At 39.0% G+C, this 20,867-nt stretch overlaps 1 protein-coding gene and 1 long non-coding RNA gene across 8 annotated transcripts in view; one reads left to right on the forward strand and one right to left on the reverse strand.

Annotated features, from left to right (window-relative positions):
- Nucleotides 1-20,867, reverse strand: part of PKNOX1 (PBX/knotted 1 homeobox 1) — a 61,006-nt gene that overhangs the window by 27,278 nt on the left and 12,861 nt on the right. For 2 of the 7 annotated variants that reach the window (XM_074969440.1, XM_074969444.1), the window contains 4 exons: nt 17,847-17,936; nt 9,609-9,710; nt 2,498-2,625; nt 763-934 (listed from right to left, as the gene is read on the reverse strand). In XM_074969440.1, coding sequence (XP_074825541.1) covers nt 763-934; nt 2,498-2,625; nt 9,609-9,659 — 351 coding nt within the window. In that variant the 5' untranslated portion in view covers nt 9,660-9,710; nt 17,847-17,936. Of the gene's footprint in view, nt 1-762; nt 935-2,497; nt 2,626-9,608; nt 9,711-17,846; nt 17,937-20,025; nt 20,087-20,867 lie in introns of all 7 variants that reach the window. The other 5 variants (XM_074969436.1, XM_074969449.1, XM_074969450.1 and 2 more) reach the window with 5 other exon arrangements.
- Nucleotides 1-20,867, forward strand: part of LOC141997199 (uncharacterized) — a 39,965-nt gene that overhangs the window by 13,134 nt on the left and 5,964 nt on the right. The window lies entirely within an intron of this gene.

The raw sequence follows: 20,867 nt of genomic DNA on the forward strand, positions 1-20,867 counted from the left end.
TTATTATGTATAATTACATTATGAAAAAGGCAACATTCTTCCAAGATCTCACTTTCGTTGCTTGTATCATTTTGAATAAGCCTGTTATAAGACAAGGCTCCTATGTTTCATCAAGGAGTATCAGATGTGAAACAGCATGAAGGTATTTAAGAAGCCAACTCAAAGACTTCCTCTTTCACAAGCATTCAGGTCTTGAGCAGTCCAGGCACACAACGCACGTTACAACAAAGCTTAAACTTATTCTTCATAATAATTTTAAAAACAATACTAGTTGCCTATTTAATTTTAAAAAACAGAAAAAAAAATATCCACCTCCCTTTCTATTTCATATAAGGAGTCTTGAAGTTTAAATATGTGTGATAGATATGCTTGCTTTGATCTGCTTAGCTCTTGGAAGTCCAGGGGCTCCGGGCTGCTGGCCCCGGGCTGCCTAGGGTCCCTAGAGACAGCTCTGTCTGCCATTAGGGAATTTTTCCCCCCCGAAAACTCCCTGTAACATTTCGTGAACCCCCAGGGGTTCATGAACCCCAGTTTGGGAACCACTGCAATAGATGTTTACAGATAAGAAAAAAAAAGGATAAAAAGACTAAGTTTACAAACTTTTTCTGATCTTTAGTTTCAGAATTCAGTACTTGCAATACTAACAATACACCATTGTAGGATCAAAAGATTTGGGAATCTACCAAGAGCAGCAGTTGAGAGAAGTAATTGGGAATAAGAGGGAGAAATGTCATTTGCTTCATAAAAATGCTTTATACTTACTAAATTATCAGTTTCTGGATCTTCACAAAAAAAGGGTTTTCCTTCCTTCTCCTGCTTCCTTACAAAATTTTCAATATCTACATCAAAACTAGCAGAGGTAGTGCCTTCTGAGCCCTGTGTAGATTGTTCACATTTTTCAAACAATAGTGCTAACAATGGAAACAGTGGGTGCCTAGGAATAAATAAATAATAAAATCAGGCCTGAATAAATATTTTTTTACTTTATATTTACTACTTTATAATGTTCAGTATCCAAAAAGTAAAAACCTAACCACCACTCATCCAGAAAAGCAATTCTGTAAGTTTTATTAACAGATTATATACAACACAACTGATAATATTAGCCAAAATACATGTGAGGGGTTTTTTTTTGTTTTTGTTTTTTTAAATAAGAGTGAAACTGTATAAGATTTAGACATAACTAAAGCTGTATAATAAAGCAGGACTATGTAATTGGACCTTAAGAAGAAATCATAATTGCAGTTATGAAGCTATGAAATGCCATTTTATTAATTGTTATTTAGTAGAAGGTGATGTATTAGTACAATGTGTAATGGATTAACACTGACACAAAGAATGAAACCAGATTTAAATTACAAAAAAACAAGCCTGAGAGCACACATCTGGTCTCCAATATGTGCCCCATTTCAATATAATAAAATCACCTTACAGTTTGGTACAATCGAGAACGGCCTGTATTATGAGAGACTCACTGTGAAATTAGCTAACTTGGCTCAGGTCAGGACTAAGATGATTTTACCATTAACTCACTTTGTCGTCATCTTGGCCAACTCACTTACCCTCCCTCCTATGTGTCATTTTCCCCATGTGTAAACTGGCAATAGCAGTGCCTTTGTAAAGCACTTTTGGTATGTCTACACTGCAAAGTGAAGATGTGATTGTAGCATGGCTAGGCATACATAGGATAGCTTTAATTTAGCTAGCACAGGTCACAATAGCAGAGTACTCATAGCAGCACAGGTTTCAGAATGGGCTACCAACCAAAGTACATGGCTAGGGTCCATGGAGGGCTTGTATTCTGGTTGAGAGCCCGTACTAAAGTCCTTGCCACTATGTGTACACTGCTACTGTTACCCACACTAGCTAGATTAAAGCTAACACAGGTATGCCTACCTGTGCTACAGTTACATCCTCACTTTGCAGTTTATACATACTGATTAATATCTTCAAATGAAAAGTACTAAGAAGTATTTTTGTATTACAGAGTTGTGAGAAAAGGCACATTTTTATTTATTTATTTATTTTTAATCTAAAGGAAAAAGTGGTACAGGTTTCGTTGACCACAAAAATAAAATAAAATAAATGAGAAAAGGCCTCAGATACTATTGAAGCTAATTCTAACATATAAAATATAATGGGACAGCATGAGTTAAAGTCACTATTCCTCAATAGCCTAGACAAAATACTGTTGCTAACTTAAAGCTTGATGCCTGCTGCCCACTACAGCTATAGCAATATCTGTTTTTAATAACTGACGTGCACTTCATAATAGTCTTCAAGATCATGCAACAGAATCCTAAATTTGGGGAAATTTTTGCCTTAAGTAAAGAATCTAAAAATGAAACCATTTTATTTGAACTTACTCATCGTTTACTTGCAAACTACAACTCATCTGGTTTTAATCTGCCTAGTTAAAAAAAAAAAAAAAGGCAAAAACACACCCCGAACTGTACTTTTTACCCTTCAAACACACAACCAAAGTCCATAATACTACCTGTAAATGGCCTGCTTGTCTGCATCCATTGGCGTCTGAGATTCTACAGGGGCAGGACTCACTCCTTCTGCATCAGTTTCAGAGCAGTTTGGGTCTTGTTCAGTTTTTAACTCGGTTACTACTTGCATCTGTAGAAAAAGGAGGATAAGTTATTTTACGTCACCAAGCACAAAGATTTATTAGTAAGTATACTGTTTTCTAAGTAAATAGCAATGCAAAAAGCTAGTAAATTGCCAGAAGGTTGGTATGATTTGGCAATTATACAAAAAGCATAAGCAGTAACAAGAAACTCATTTAATCCTTGACACTTTCTGTTGGATAGTGTAAAGGTCATTTCAAGTTTCAGCACTCAGCTTTAAAATTGGGATGATTGATATTAGTGAACTGCTAAAGCATTTTGTGTCTCACAAGCAGCTATTTTTGGAATAGGTTAGACATATATTACTCCAAAAATGAGTTTATGAAAAGGCTGACTTACCAGCCTTTGTGGTGAAATCACAATAAAATTTTTACCCTCCTATTGATTTCCTTCTCCCTTTCCACAGAGATGCTGATGGAAATAGGGACTCTGAAGCTAGTTTCCTAATCCATTAAAATTTACACTTTGTTATACAGAACTGAAATATAGCATTTGTTGCAGTCTTTCACTAATCAGGAATGTAATTTTGCCTTACAATTTACCTCTAAACTTTTACATATGCAGATGATATTAAACAATATAGGAATACCTACTCAATGTAAAAAGCAACAGTAGTTGTATTTAAAAAGTAATATTTACTAGTTTTTCAGCAGAATGGAGCAAAGTAACTGCCATTAAAAATATTAACAAGGCATTTGTTTGCCAGTTCAACTAAATGAGCTCATCTTCATATCCATGCAGAACAAACTTAATCACCTTAAAACTGAACAACAACGACAAATTAAAATCAAGTTAAGTGAAAGATACCAGCCTAAAAAGGCATCCAATAGCGTATGTTAGAGAGAGACTATCAGTCTGAACAGCTACTCTGCAGTTCGTGTGGGAGTGCAGGGCACAAGTAAATGCTGCAATAGTAAGAGGCAAGAAAAAGATGCAAAACAGGAAAGCACCAAAGCCTAAAAAGTCATGATTTAAACATTACTAACAGGATATAGAGTCCTGTAATCTTTGGGTAGTTTTATGCTATTCCATGATCATATTGGCTATATTATAGCTCCACGAGAACATTGTTAGAGTTACAGTAGGGCAATTCAATCTGCACATATAGAACATCCTGAATGGCACCAATGGACTGGGAATGCCTTTGAGACTTTCTGATGGCTTTCTAAAATGGGACTTCCATTCTTTTTCACCTACAGCAAGGTATCTTTAGACTAAGAGCCCGCTTAAGGGGGACAGAAAGATCATCCCACTTGAAGAACTTATCCATCATGGAATCCAATCTTCCCTTCAAAAAGGATTGAATTTTTCTTCCAGCTTGAACATTTGTCATGTCCCCCTAGGGGCACTGAACCAGTGGCATAAGAAGATTCTTTTTCTGCTTGAACCATGGCAGTTTGTGTCTTATGCAGACAAGCCAGGCTGCATTAAGCACCATCACCACATTAGGATCAAGGCCTCAGAAAGAAAATTAAAAAGCACAGAAGGACCCACCCTCACAAGGGTTGTCAACACCTTGTTCTCAAGAGCAATCCTTTGAAGAAAGAGTCAGCCCCTTAATAAATATTAGAGTAACCAATTCAGACGTCATCTAGGGACAAAGCTGCACCTAATTCCGCACACAACAAACAAAAGGAATTTAAGACACTATCCTGAAGTGAGTCTTGCATAGGCTATTTGTACTTTGTTGTCTGACATGGCTGAGCCCTCTTTCAGCTCAACAGGAAATTTTGAGAAAATGGCAGAACTTCCTAACCCTCAAGAAGTTCTCTCGGAAGGGTTAGCTGATTTGGAAGCCACTGTGCCTGGAGAAAGACATAATCGATGGACTTATTTTTTGGCTAACAATAGGAAAACAAGTTACCTAAATCTGGGGGCTACAGTCTTTCAGCTGTTTCCTCCTGATGACAGAAGCCAAGACACACCAAAACCAGAAGACTACCTTGTGGCAGAGTGCTCCTGAAGCGCAAAACAAAAAAAGAACCACCACTCTGCTCCTGAGGGAATTCTGCACCACTGTGCATTCACATAATTCATGTGCCATGCAGAATTTTCTTTCCTCAGCACAAAATACATTCTGCCAAGAAGTGCTGCAATTACGCCTTTTGCCCACCAGGGGCCGCTGTTGTGCCAGAACAGAGAGCAGATGCTCCTCGGTGGAAGCAGCCCCAGCTGCAGACAGGGAAGAGAAAAGACTCTGTTCCCCACAGCGTCCTACCTGTGGGGCTAGTTCAGGAAGCATGGTATATGGGGAGGGTGGAACACATGGAGCTGCTGGGGAGTTACAGACTGGGGTTCAGAGGGGCTAGTGGGGGGACAGACTAGGGTGGGAGCTGAATGGGAGTGGGGGTGCAGGGACACGGTGGGAGAGGTGGCCGGCTGAGTGGGAGTTCAAGGACACATGGGGACGGGGCACATGTGCCTGACTGAATGAGGCTAGGGATCAGCGAGAGTCTGCACGGGGGAGGCTCCCTAACAACCCCTCCTACCCTACCCCCCAAAAAACGGTTCCATACTCCTCCCACACATCCCCAACAACCCTCCAAGTTCACGCCTAGGCTCCCTCCCAGCAATTACTTTCCTCTTCCTCAGCTCCTCCATTATCCTTGACTTCTCTAAGTCTTTGCACTGCTTCTGAGGGGTGCGGGAAATACATTTCTGTATTGTAGTTTAAATAAATTACTACTCAAAATTACATAATTGCGGATAGATATTTTGAAATAAATTACCAAAATAATTGAAACTGGCATGATTATATTGTGTTATTTTGACAAATAAAATATACAGAATTTTGCCAAATTTGAAACTATTGTATACAGAATTTTTAAACTTATGGCGTAGAATTTTTTAGGGTGCAGAATTCTCCCAGGAGTAAACTGCCACTAGCCAGGGTGGATTTGATTTAAATCAAATTGATTTAAATCATGACTTAAATCACTAGCCAGGAAGACTTGATCTAATCATGGATTTCTACACAAAAGTGCATTCTTGTTGGTTGTTATAACCTTAATACATATTCTTCACAACTCAGAGATAGATGTAGGTTTCATTTTTAGAAGGTACATACTATACATTTTTAAAGTGAAAACTTTTCAGATTAGTTTTACAGTTATATCAGAAAAGAAACGATTGTTTGATTATTTCATTTACCAAAGGTAACTGAAGCAGATATTTATGAAGTCATTGGGAAGTGAACTATCTCCAACTCAACAGGTTAATCATTAATATTTGGAGGATTTTCTTGCCATGCTGTATTAGGAGGAGAACATCACCAGACAGACATTTAAATTGTTTTATTTAACTAAAACAAGGTTATGTATTCTGGATTTTTTTCTTCAACAGCAAACTTATGATATTTTAACAAAACAAGCACAAGAATTTTTGAATGTAATTAAACATTCAAGTTTTTTTAAAACCAGGTTTGTTTTTGTTAAAATTGTTTTTAAACTAAAATAGTTAAATGAAACATTTAAAAAAAAATTAAATTGATTATGTCATCCAGGTCAACATGAGAAACTTAAAATATTGGCGTCTGCAGCTCACTCAGTTGTCTTCACCTTCATTTTCCTGTTTGGTCATAATCTGGGAAAGAAAAAACAAGCTTTTCAGGTCCCAAGTGATATCTCAATTTGGAATGAATTAGTCCAAAGGAAGAAAATATTCTTTCTACACTGGCTGAAGAAGCTACTGCTGTTAAAAGTGAGATTATCACTTCAACAGTCTCTGAATCCAAGTGCTTAAAACAAAAAAGAGTTGAAACCCCCATCTAACACCTTATCTCTGATTACAGAGACCTTAACAGTGCTTTTCTGTTGAAAATGGATTGAAGATTCCAAATCCACCAGTTAACTCTTGTGTCTTTCTTTAAAAGATCATCAGCAAACATATATTTCTTGAATGGTTCACCCTTAGTTCTGAAGTTTATTATAGTTGGCATTATGGAGGAATAATTGCTGGATGTCCATGTCATAGCCAACTCCTCTTCTTCAGCAGTTAAGGTTTGATCCTGGTACCGAGTATTGAGAATATGTGCAAGAAAATAAGCTGGAAATAGTGCTTGTCCCATTCGTTTTTTTAATGCTTGTAATTTAACTCTGTCATTGCATATTTCTCATTTTAAGATCTCACTCAGTTCCTTCCAAATTTCAACAGCATCAGCAATAAAACAGCTATTTCCCTGCATTTTGTTCCAGGCTACGGAAATAGACTTCAGGGTACTCAGCATGTGTTCAACATTTCTCTTAAGATCAACGTTGAGAACTTTGGCTGCGACAGTACCATCTATTTTTTCATGATTTTGTTCCAAACTGTCATCAGATTAGGCCAGTTCTTGATATAGTGCTCAAAACAGTCCTCTACTGAGTTTCACTGCACATCTTGTGGGAGAGTTAGCTTGGTTCCTCCCACTCTTTTCAGAGCAGCCGCTGCAAAGTGGTTGTTACGGAAGTATTTTGCAATTTCAACAACATTAGCCTTTACTTCTGGAACACTGAAGTCTTTGGCTAGGAGGTGCATCACATGATCACTGCAATCACATGTTATTAGCTTGGGACTTTCTTCATGCTCTTCTAAATAATTTCTTCTCATTTTGGATACATTTGCAGCATTTTCTGTGACTAAACTGCATACCAGACATTTGAAATTTTTTTCACACTTTGTTATAGCTTTTACTGCTACTTCTTGTAAGTATTCTGCTGTGTGTGCATTTCCTGATGTATCAATTGTTTCTGTAAGGAAGACATTCCCTTCTTCTGTTGTCACACAAGCACATACAACAGGATCATTATGGACATTGCTCCACCCATCAAGACTCAGGTTAACAATTTTACCCTCTAAACTTTTTGCACACTGCTCAATTTTTCTTTCATACACTTTATCCAAATTTGCCTGCAACATCTGCTCTGTTGGTGGACTGTATCCCAGTCTGAGTGACTGAACCATGTTAATGAAGTGTGGGTTCTCAATCATATGGAAAGGAGAGTTTGTTGCATAAACAAACCGGGCAATTTTTTCATCCATTACCTCTTTTTGTAATCTGCTGGTTTTTATCACAAACCTTTCTTTACTGGTTGTTTCTGGATGATGGAGATTTTTTTTTTCTTTTTGCTACAGCTGATATACTGTGGCTATGTGACATACATGATGTGGCTGAAATATTATCATTGGCAGATAACTCTGAAACTATGGAAAATTATGGTGATCTTGAAGGTGGATAGTCTTCAGAATCCTGTATGTTGAGGATGGATTCTCCTAAACAAAATAAGTCAATGCAGTTATTTAATTATTATTACCATACTGATCATTTAGTATTACTCATTTCATTCACTGATACTCAGCACTAAAGGTGAAATTGTAAAAAGATGATCTGCCTATTTCAGTTATTTTTTTTATCACAACTGAATCTAAAATGATAGTACCATAGAGTAACAACCATATTTTTTGCTCAAACACGACAATTTAAGAAGAGTCCAGAAGGAAGACAGGCAGTCCTTAAGAAAGAAGTATGAAATAAAAAAAGTTTACCAACCTGAAGATCCTGCATATTCAGACACGTTCCTTTCATCATCTTCAATACAGCTTCCTCCTGAGAAGGAGCACTTCTCATGATGTTGTTTCATTCGGGCAACCAGGCCTTGCATTTCTTTGTTGCACTGTTTGCATTTTGCAAGCATGCCCGTTTTACCCACAGGTAGAGGAACTTCATTAAAATATTCCCAAACCGGGTCTCTTTTACAGTCTTCTGCCATTATAGGTTTTCCCTTCTAGTGAGAGAATGGTATGGTAGATCTCAAATCACTGAAGGCTACACTCAGAAAGACCTTAAGACTTCTGGAATATGCTGCTCGAATGCTTCACTTTTGTTTCTACTGCCTGTCCCTTCCTTCTCACATTTATCTCCAGACTTCTTCTCCTTGTCAAGATCTATTCCGCCCCCAACAATCTTCTATTCACTGAACTTTTCGAAACTTTGCACTTTTAGAGAGATAAAAGGGATTGACTCTGCGTACACAAATTTGCAGAGGGACAACAGGGTTGAGGTCTGTTATTTCTCACCTCTATATATTATTATTTCTTTAAAAACATTTTTGCTGTTAACAAGCATGTTATCTCTGGAGTGGAGACACAAATTCACAGGTTGAGAACTGCAAAACTAAGCATCTCTGATGGTATCTTCTAGACTGAGCCCCATTGGGTAGATAGAAAGATTAACTTAAAGAATCTATACAGAAGCCCCTGGAATCTCATAAGATTGGATCCCTAATCCATTAACTATTGGAACTCATTTACAAAACTTTTCTTAAACATTACATCAACATATTGTCTCATACTATAGAATTAGAATTTATAATCCCTATTCCATGATGAGATCATTTTAATTAAGATACATTATAGCTCAAAGATATCTTTAGATAGGTTTTTTCCTCAAAAGGCATTTTATCAAAAAAATCCGATTTTTTTAATTTTTTTTTTTAAATCACTGATTTTTATCCACCATCTCTTTACCAAGGCAAATAAGTATTCTAAACTAAGTAAACCTGTCAAAGAAAAGGGTTTATGGAAAAAAAGCTCTCCAAAATAAAAGCAGGAGGTACTCCAAAAAGAAGACAGCAATCCAGAGACCTGCCTCTTTGGAAATAAAAGAGAACTTACTGTTCAGCTAACCAGGCCTCTTTGTAGGGGAAGCAACAACTCAGTTTTTCTTCTGACAGTTAACACTATCTCCATCTACTGGCAGGAAAACTTGTACCTACTGCTCAGGCTGGCATACAGCAATAACGGAGAACAGGTCTTCAGAGTGCGGATCAATGGCATGACTTGCCCCCAGACTAATATTAATTTGAATGCAGTTTTAGGAACCACTGCTCAAAGATGCAACATCACATCACATATAGAGCCTTACCTAAAACAAAAAGGTAAATTTTTCACTTGCTAATAGTAATGCAATACATAGAGGAGAAAAAATGCTCTCACTTGTTGCCCATCTTGATAGTTGTCTATACTTAATGTCTGTGTTGCCATCATGGTTAATGAAGGGTTTATAATGTCAAATCATCACAAGAAAGAACACATATTCTAGAAAAGAGTAAAAGATGTCAGTTACAAAAATATTTTTTTTTAAAATGGATTCTACACAATGCAAAAAATGTTACCAAAATTTGTGTGCGCAACAGCAAAGTGACTCAGTTATTTAATTGATCACGCAATTATAATTTTTTTTTAGGCAGCAATCACTCTTGCAAACAAAACATTTAACTTAATTGAGCTATGGCAATTTAAGGCTCTGAACCCTACATGTTTTCCTTCTCTAATGTGTCCAGTCATCAGGAGTGCTTTGGTTGTTGCCAAATCTTTCCCATACTCTTGCATATCACTGTAGTATATGACCATTAAGATGACTAATTATTCATTATTTTCCAGATGTATTCTATTTTCTAGATATTAAAAACAGTCTCAAGTGGAGTTTCTCCATTGAGAAAACATTTCAGGTAGTTTGAAGAATATTCTCCATTTTCATTTTGTTGAAGGGTTTTCATATCATGAACAGAGGAAGGTCACAGCTAAGGATACTATTTAGTCACAGAGATCATGGCAGTCACAGATTCCATGACTTTACTGGACTCCATGACTTCTTTGGCTGTCAGGGACTGAAGCTGGGACCTTGGCTTTGGCCAGGGCTGTGAGCCCCTGTCCTGGGGCTGTGACTGTGCACATACCCCTTCCCCCTTGACTGCAGCTGGGGATGTGTGCCCTGCCCTGTAGCTGGAGCCAGGACTGTGCGGCTTCAGCTGGGGCTGTGTATTCCCTACCCCTTTGGCTGGGGCTTGAGCCAAAGCCATGCGCAAACTGCCAACCCACATACTGGGGCCAGGGCCATGTGCCACTGCCGCACTCCCCACACCAAAATGGCTGGAGCCATCTGTTGTTATCCACTCCTCTCTCCACGCTGGGGCTGTGGGCCCTTGCCCCGTGGCTTTGGCTAGAGCTGGAACCTGGGCTATGCACTCCCCACCGTGGCTGCTGCCGGGGCTGGAGCCAGGACTGTGTGCTCCTGCCCCACAGCTGTGGCCAGAGCTGGAGTCGTGGGGCTGCGTGCCCCCCACCCATGGCAGTGGGGCTGGTGCTGTCAGTCCGTACCCCCAATTGGGGTTCCAGCTGTCATTCTTCTTCCCTAGCTCTCCCCCCTTCCCCCCAGCCCTGTCTCCTGGTTACTTTTAGTAAAATCACAGACAGGTCATGGGCTCCTGTGAATTTTTATTTATTGCCAGTGACTTTTATTAAAAATAACCATGACAAAATGTTAACCTTAGTCTTCGCTCTTTGGGACAAGCCTTTGTATGTGTTTATATGGCACCTAATGGGGCTCCTATCCTGACTGGGGCCTCTAGGCACTACTGTACATTTTCACTGATTTTAAGGCCATAAAGGTCCATTATGACCATCTGACCTTCTGCATAATGCAGGCCATAGAACAGCACCCAGCAATTCCTAAATCAAGCCTTTATCCTGTGGTTGAGCTCGAGCATAATGTTTAGAAAGACATTCAATTTTGTGAAGAAAGGGGATTGGATTCACATTCCTAGATCCTTTAAACCTTTGTTTACAGTATTAATGAAAAACTAGGAGGAGGCTATTTTCTGGTTCTGGTCTGGAGGCAGCAAAGATCTCAAGAGAACAGGATTTTTACAATATTTCAGTCCAAGACAGTAGAAGCCTCACAAGAACACCTGATCTTGGCAGAAGTTACACCATTCCAAGTCAAAAATCTCACAAGAGCAGATCATGAGATTCTGTCATTTAATAACAGAAAACCTAGGCCTGATTTGTGTATTCTTGGCCCATCTCCATTTAAAATGCAACTGTCCTTATACTCACCCCACACAACCCCAAAGCAAGCACTGAAGAACTATTGATACTGCATTGCATTCTCATTAATCTATATAGATATGGGTGGGCAGAGATGCTGGAACAAATTTTTATAGTTTCTGCTTTCAGCACTCCCACCATGTATTTGGTTGTTATTACTACCTCAAGCCAGGGGGTGCTGCTACACCACCAAACACCCCTAGTTCCAGCACCCCTGGGGGTAGGGCAGAAATTAACAATCTTCTTCATAAAACTTTTCCATTATAAGAATCTTTCTTACATAAGATTTCTCATGACAAAAGGTACATTGCTATATTGCCATAAACAAACTTACACACATTAATACTGGGATAAAAATCAAAACAAGAAAGGTATTTTGTACCTAGATATTACAACACTAGACTTCTATAACACCTTTAAAGGGATCTTTAAACCTCATTGGTCCATAGTGATTGACACCATGGTAAAAAGGATGTAAGCGGTGGCCATAGGCCTGGTTGGTAGTTGGTATTTGTACCATCTGGTGAGGGAGGTCTCTAAAGGTTCTCCACCTTAGGTGGACTGGAGAGCAGTGCCTCCTTCCATGTGTTACCTAGAAATACAAGACCGGACTGAGGTGGAAGGTCACTAATACAGCCTTATGGCTCAGTTTTTCCATCTGTAAAATGGAGATAATGCTTTGTTCTTTGAGTGTTGTCCCCGTGGATGCTCTACTTCAGGTGTCGGTGCATCCCAGTGCCGTTGATCAGACATTTTGAGTAAAAGTGTCCGTTTGGGACACACGTGTGCAGTAGTCATCTTGCGACACAGTTGGCGCCTCATCTAGTGAGCGCATGACCTCACAGAGGAGAAGATACCACCCTACCCCGCGATCAGGACCCCTGACCTCTCTGCCACCTCACCGTCAGGGACCACCTAAATGGAGACACTACTCTATTCTCTCCTGCTCCTCAAAAGATTGTGCTTCAGGCTAAGATCTGGATACCGAGAAGGATGGAGAGTGTCTAGGTCTTTCCCTCTGAGTACTCTCCCTCTGGGAAACTGTTGCGTAAAAGCAACTCATGAATCCCAGAAAGGTCATTGATGGGCATAGGCCTGGGGGGCCATCCATGGGTGCCCATACCAAGGCCGAGAATCACACCTGGTCTCCTGGTATCTCGTATGCGTGTGCAGTTCACACTGTGTAGTCCATGATATGAGGGGGGGTACGCAATATCACTGAATACAGAACTTCATCGACATCTTTGTCTTCACTTGAGAAGGAGCGAGCAGTCCCAGATGGTGATAGTGAACAATGTGATACCGGTTACACTGTGCGAGGACAGGTGCATACCGTTGGGAAGTCAGTGCAAAGCAGGGGTGATTCCAGAGTCTCAGAGATGAGCAGGTCTTTTGGGAATCTAAATTCCTTTATTACCGGCATCAACAACATCGGTATCAGGGACGGTATTTGCGTCGGTACCATGGGAAGCATGTGCATCAATGCCCATACTGTTGGTGCTGATGGTGTCGAGATGACTATGTGCTCTGTCGATTGTGAGGTAGGTGGTGGCCAAGTTGTTGTCAGTGCCGAAGCAGTCTTGTCCAGTCCAGTCCTCTTGGGGTCCTTGGACTTATCGGCAGTGTTGGTACTGGAGGTCCCAGGGAGTCAAAGATACTGTGTTTAGTACTTGACAGCATGGAGGCTACTGACCTTGTCAGGGAACTCTTTCTGGGATAGCTCCTTGGTAGGCAAACTTGGGGCCCTTTTCTTACTCTCTTTGTGAGAGTCTGCTGCCTTTCTCTTCATGGATAGTGGAGAGTGTGAGGTGGCAGATGTCGGAACTGTTGGTGATCGTTGCTCTGGAGAGATGCCAGGACTGGAGTCCGAGGCTAGCTGCAGCAAACTCTCCATCATTAAAAGTTTCAGCTTCAATTCACAGGCTTTTCAGGCCCGAGTTTTGAGCTTGAGACACTGTGTGCATTTTTGTGGGAAGCGCACTTCTCCCAAGCAACGAATGCATTGGGAGTGCCCGTTGCTCATGGGGATGTCTCTTGGCAAGAGGGGCACCTTTTCAACCCAGGATATCCTGGCATAACCCCCATGTAGGGATAACTCCTGTGAAGGAAAGAATTTAGGGAAACACCAATCTGAACTAAAGGGTAATGAGGAGGAAGAAAAAAAAATTTAATAAGGAGAAAAAGGGAAAGAAAATGGAAGCAACTATTAACTATCTAAATTTTAAAGAAAAAACATATCATCATAAAGAGCACTAAAGGCACTTGCCTAGAACGGGCTTTGCAAAGACTCTGTCTCTGGACAAGGGCGGTTGCAAAGGAATGGATGACGGTTGGATTACACAGCCATATATCGCTGCTGCTCACAATGTGAGACCAGGGGAGAATGGGCTCATGTGCAGTCCAACAGGCCCTGCTACCAAAAATCTCAGATCCTAGGTACAGGGACGCATACACACCTAAGGTGAAGCACCCACAGGGACACTACTCAAAGAAGAATCTATTTTTTCATGTTTAACTGCCATCTCAAATTTAAGACCTATTAAAACAGGTTTAAGATTTTCTACTAAAACTTCTCCCTTCTCTGACTTAACTGACAACCTTACAATACTTCCAAAATCTATATTCTCTCTCCTCTTCTTCATGTATCCAATCCCTGTAATTCATGTTGTTTCTTCCTCTTTAATACTTCCAAATCTGTCCTTTTCTCTTTGTGACCATTGCTCAAAACATGTCTACACCCGATCATCCTCTTACCTTGATTCTGATAACTTTCAATTATCTTTTACCATTCCAATATACTACTAATGTTAGTTTTCTCACACACCATTTGACTACCACATTTTATTCTTAAGAACATAAGAATGATCATACTGGGTCAGACCAATGGTCCATTTAGCCCAGTATCCTGTCTTCCAATAGTAGCCAATGCCAGATGCTTCAGAGGGATTGAACAGGATATATTTATATCAAGCGATCTATCCCCTGTCATCCACTCCCAGCTTCTGGCAGTTAGAGGCTGAGGAGATCCAGAGCATGGGATTGCATCCCTGATCATCTTGGCTAATAGCCATTGATGGACCTGTCCTCCATGAACTTATGTAATTCTCTTTTGAACCCAGTTATAGTTTTAGCCTTCACAACATCCCCTGGCAATGAGTTCCACTGGCTGACTTTAATTGTGTGAAGTAGTACTTCCTTTTGTTTGTTTTAAACCTGCAGCCTATTAATTCCTCCATCCTTCCCATCTCTTGCTGTAAAAAATTAAAGCTCCTTCTCATCACCTAGAAGGGTTCACACAATCTTTCTTCCACGTACATCTTTGCTCTCATTTCTTCTTCTCCCCTCAATTTCCTATGCTTTCTTCCTCTTCCCCTTCACTCCCTCCCCCGACCACTTATCTTTCTCCTTCCTTCGTCTCCTTTTTCCATTCTCAGATCTCTGCCTTCTAGACTGCTGCCAACTACCCCTGAAAAACCTCCTTGGCTTCCTCTGAGAAGCTCCCTCTCTGCCCCCCTTTCAAATAAATCCAGCTCTCCTATATCTTGTGCTTATCTGATCTTACTAAGACTAATCTCTTCAGGATGGTGAGAGTATTTATGTTCTGTAAAACTTTTACAGCACCAAGAAACAACTTTAATATAGATTTTTGCTATTTAATTTCTTAAACGTGGTGCTAAATATTGTGTGTGGCACCACCCATTAATGTAACAAGGACGAATAAAAGGTTTACATTTTATACTACTTTATAAATACCACCTTAGGAAAGTCCAATAAAATAAAAAAGGATAATGAAATTATAAAGTATTTAAATGAGGGTTTCATAAGCCAAATTTTCATTTATTTTCTTGGGAATTAGATCAACGTGTTTTCTCAAATCCTTAGATACTTGGAGGTTTCTATTTTCTAACCCAAATTTATTAAATAATGACTACTAGGTTAGCGTCATTCCACTATTTAATTATGGAATGGAAAGAATGAGGAACATTTCAAAGTTCTTGCTACATTTGTCTTGGGTTTACTATTTAAATTCCACTATCCCATAAATTTACTAGAGGAGCATATTTAGCTTGAAGGTATCAGTTAACTGCTACTCCATCTCCATAAAACTATAGATTCAGTATCTGTTTTTTGGAATGGCAAAATATTACAGATTTCTCCAGTACAGAAGTTATAAAGAGGGGAAAGTGGGAATAGAAGGAATAAATGCACTTACTCATCAAACCTGTATTATTTCGTTACTGTACTGAGACACGTGATTGTAAGGACTAAGCAGTCTTGGGAAGACCAGTGTTCATCTTAATAGTTAAAGTGGAGGTTTCAGTAAAATTTGTAGGATTCTAAAGGGCCACATTCTAAAGTGGCTGCTTTCTCAGAGTTTCATCATATCTTCAGGTGTGTCTCTTTTTCTGTTTTATCTGATAGTTTATGCTTGGGGAAACCAAGTAGATGTCTTCACTTAAATGGAGTGAGGAAAAGAACTGTACATTTTCCCTACTCTTATAGGCTACTCTCATTTCATGTCTTAGGGGGATATCAGAGGGACAAACCAACATAGCTCTATAAATTTACATTGTGCCTCTCTGATCTACTATAATTATTTGAATAAGTCAAATTAAATGGCTAAAGGAGAATCAGAAGACATAATTTGGTAAACTCCTTTTGAAAGTTCATATTAAGTCCCTCACAGAAGGCTACTATGGAAACTATGTAGTCACCGAATGAGAGACGATGTTCTGTTCTTAGTAAGAAACTAGTCAAGAGAGAGAAAACAGAAAATAGGAATAAATCATTAATTTTCAAAGTGTAAAGGGAGTCTGTCCAAAGGAATCTTTTTCAGACTAATGTAATTTCATACCATTATTAAATGATCTGAAAATAGTGTGAACAGTATTGTGGCAAAATCTGAAGATAAGTTATGTACACTAATCAACACTACAGAAGATCCTGAGGAACTTAACAAGGTCCTAACAATGGCCTGGATGATCCCATCATGCCTGATTCTGACACAGAGGAGAGACTCCATGTTTGCACCTCCCCCACCTATGTGGAAGGGGAGGAGGAACAGATATTTGGCAATTGGAAGCAGATCAGTAGCTCATTCCACTGCGAAGAGCTCCAACATCACCACCTCTACATGGAACATTTGAGGAGGACCTCTAAAAGGAATCCTATCATAGCGGTCCTCCCCTATAGCCTCCTTCTGTGGATGAGGAGGATACTGGGCAAGCCAATGACAGATAAAAATTCAGCTAAGACAACTCCAGGGTAATGCAAACTGAAAAGAACAATTTGAGATAATCATGCACACTGATTGGCTCTAAATTAACTGAATCCACTCAGGAAAGACTGAGTCTTCATTGTGTGTAACTAAAGAAACATAGCTGTTCATTATGCAGTGGTGGCAAAAAAAAATAAATTATGTTAGGTTTTATTAAGAAAGGGAGAATATAAGAAAGAACAATATAATGTCTTTATATAAATTGGCTGTACATCCTCATCTGTAATACTGCACTCAATTCTAGTCAGCAAAAATATAATTCAATTAAAAAAGGGATAGAGCAGAAATAGAGAAGGTTCACAGAACAGCAACAATGATGATTAGAGGCATGGAAAGATTTCCTTGTGTGAACAAGAAGGTCTATGTAGTTTAGACAGGAGATCAACAGGTGAGCTGAATCAGGTATATAAAATCCTTAATGGTATACAGGTCAATCATGTGCTCCTATTTACTCTCATAATAAGAAAGTGGACATCCAGTGATATTAACTCAAGGCATAACTACCTTGTGGGATTCATTGGTGCAAGATATGGCTAAAAGAGAGCTTTGTAGGATTCAATAAAGAAACAGATATTCACAGATATAAACAATGTCATTTGCAGGAAGACTAAATACGGCAGATAGTTATAAGAGATATAAAACCTCATTCCTCAGGGTATAAACCAACCATTAATTGCCGCGGGTCATGAAGAAACTTCTATGGAATTATTAGTGCATAATTGTTCCTTATAGGATTTTTTGTTTATTAAACTACACCTTCCTCTGAAGCATTTAGTACTGGCCACAGTCAGACAGACAGATACTGTAGATGCGGGCCACTGACCTGATCCAGTATGACTAGTATCAGTACCAGTAGTAGTACCAATACTTTCTATACAACTGTCCATGTTTGTGTGTTCATACACAGCAAAGTAAAAAAAAAATAAAAATGGGTATTTCTCCTGCCCAAGGCAGGCTAGCGAGGAAGACTGCACTTTCCATTAAAATATAATGGCATTTGCCTCCATCTGCACACTGCCTGTTAGAGGAGGAGTTAACATGGTACCAGCTGCAATGAAGCTGCTCACCCCTTTATTTCAACTGGACGTAGAAGCCATTGTCTTATTCCAGCAGATTGAATTCCAGGCTCATTGCTGCACAAGATAGCAGATACACACCTAGGAATCAACAAGGAAAAATTCAGATGGAAATAATAATTTGGCAAATAGCTTATCAGCTGGAAACAAATCTTTTTCCCCCCCCAGAAAACAGTAATAAAAACAAGGGTTATAAAAAAAAAAATGTAATGGTAAGATGTTTTTTCTACCATTTCGATTTTCGGGGGGAAAAAGGATGTATTAAAAAAAAGAATAAACTGCCCAGTCTTTATTGTTGACTTGCCCTGATCTTACGACCTCCAATGTTGCTTTTGTTAGTGCTTGCAAAGGAAAGCAAATATTGTGTCTGCTGATCTTCTTTCTAGTGGAACCTTTGTATTTTACTCTCTGGATAAACATCCATTTGCATGGACAACACAAGGCAAATTCCAAAATAAATCTAGTGATGGCAAATCAGAACAACTGTGTACTGTCTTAAAGGAAGCTCTTCCATATCAAATCAAACACAGAGCCAAGAACTATTAATCAGCTTTTTTGATATCCTTCTTAATTGTACTCTCTCAAAATAAGTTCAACAATTATTAGTGAAAAAAACAAGTGACCTACTACATGAAAAAATATGCAGAATGTAATGTTGGGAATTATTCATCCCATATGCAGAAAGCTGGTAGGTTGTATTGTAGGTTTACAAAGCAGTTTAAAAAGACTTCTTTAAATTATCACTTAATATTGAATTATGTTTGACATATTAAAACTAGCATTTAATGAGTGCTGATGCAGAAATTAGGAAAATGTACTCAGAAAATATGGTTCTTGAAAACACTATTGAAAAATGGCAGTTAACCCAGAGCAAAGTTTATGGTCAATGAAACTATCTCAGGGAAATGGTCAAGATGCTAACACCATACAGAGGTCAAACGGTGAAACAACAACAACTAAAGAGTGGTGATTCTTTAATACACAGTTGTGATTTAAAATAAAACTATGTATTCACTTATTCAAGACTCCATATTTCTAATCATAAAGCAATATTTCTAAAATTTAGCTACAATGAAAAAAAGAAAAACCCCAAATCCAAACTTTGGAAACTGAACTGGAAATGGTTGGATTTGAGATCTAGAACTTCAGTTGTGTTCAGTGTAGAACCAGTACCTCAAATGCCCAGTTTTTATTCCTGGGATAAACTATAATGAGGATACAGTGGTTCATAGTACTTTCTCCCTTTATCCACCAAAGCCCCACCTCCCCCAAGAAGCTGGACATCCCTAGTTTTCCGCAGCTCCCCACTGTTGTCTTTGTGGAGGGAGATCTGTGGCCTCAGTACCGCAATTGCAGGCAGTATATCTGGGGACCACTACATTAGCTTTATGAATGTTATCGGTACGTTATATGTATTGTGGTGGGCTAGGGATTGTATTCTACTCTATGGGGGAGGGTTAACACTGCTCCTCTAGGAATTAAAAACAGTCCCTTGACCCTCCCTCAAGTAAGATACCAAGTATGAGCAGGGAAAGGTGCTTAAGGAGGACAAGACCCAGGTGGAAGGGTGCTACTGAAGTGTGGAGACTGGATGGGAAAAGATGTTGTGGGAGGAAATTGTGTTAGTTTGAATGGGAGGGAATCACATGAGGTTGTGGTTGTGCAGTCCTCCCCATGAAGATACTTGAGGCCTTAGCAGACCACTATGTTTTTCTGTAGAAGACATCAGAGGAGACTGGAGTGCCACAGGAAATCATGGGGCCTCCATAGGTTGGGACAGTGTGAAGCTTGGGCTTGAGTCTAATATTGCTGAGGTTTTTTAAAATTAATTTTATTCCTCGTGTACTCCTACAAATAGGGCAAGATTTAAAGAGGGTAAAAAGAGGGAAGGTATGAGCACTCATATATCACAGATTTAGATGCTGATAAGAAAATTAAAGGAACCAAAGGACATAAAGAGAAGAAATTCTTTAATTGCCTAAATACCAATGCTAGGACGCTGGTAACATAAGGAATTGCTCATTTTTGGGGCATAAATTCAGTCTAGTTGGTATTACTGAAACCTGGTGAGATGATTCACATGATTAGAATGTTAAAATCAATGGTTACACCCTATTTAAGAAGGATAAAGGGGAGAGGGAGTGGCACGCTATGTCAAAAATGCCATTACCTGTTTCTGAATCACTGACAACTTGGAAGAAAATGATCTTGAATATTTATGGATCAATGTCCTAACAGATAAAGCACAAGATGGGGTATTAGTTGGTGTCTGCTACAGACCAGCAAAACACAGTAGGGAACAGGATGACCAGCTCCTTACACACTTATCTATAATATATAGGGAAAAATGCTACATGATCATAGAGGACTTTAATTTGAGTGACATATTCTGGATGTCTCATGCTGCAGCAATAAAATATCCTTGGATTTCTAAACAGTATAGATGACAATTTCCTAACTCAAGAAGTGTTGCATCCAACATAGGGGAACTCTATATAAGACCTCATCTTAACATATAAAAAGGACCTGGTCACAAAACTAAAAATTAATGGTAGCTAAATACAAGTGATCATGACTTGATTATTCTGTTTGCACACTAAATATGTAAAGTCCAGACCAGTAATATATATACGTGGTACTTTAAAAGGGCCAATTTCACAAAACTTAACACACTTATGAGCCAAGTCAGGTGGAAAGAGGAATTTAATCAGAGAAGTGTGAATGATAATTGGGAATCATTAAAAACACCGTACTAAATCCCCAAAATCTCACAATTGAGGAAGAATGCCATATTGGTTAAAAAAAAAAAATCTACTTGGTTTAGAGAGGAAGTGAAGGCAAATATAAACAAATGGAAAAAAGGAGAAGTTGATAGTAGTTAATATAAATCAGAAGCTAGGAATGGTAGAATATTTATAAGGAAAGCAAAGGGATACAAGGAGATATCTATGATCGGAAGAGTTAAGGACAGTATGGAGTTTTTTAAAAGTGTATTAGCAACAACAGGAATCC

Source organism: Natator depressus, chromosome 1 (genome assembly GCF_965152275.1).
Source record: "Natator depressus isolate rNatDep1 chromosome 1, rNatDep2.hap1, whole genome shotgun sequence".
NCBI lineage: Eukaryota > Metazoa > Chordata > Testudines > Cheloniidae > Natator > Natator depressus.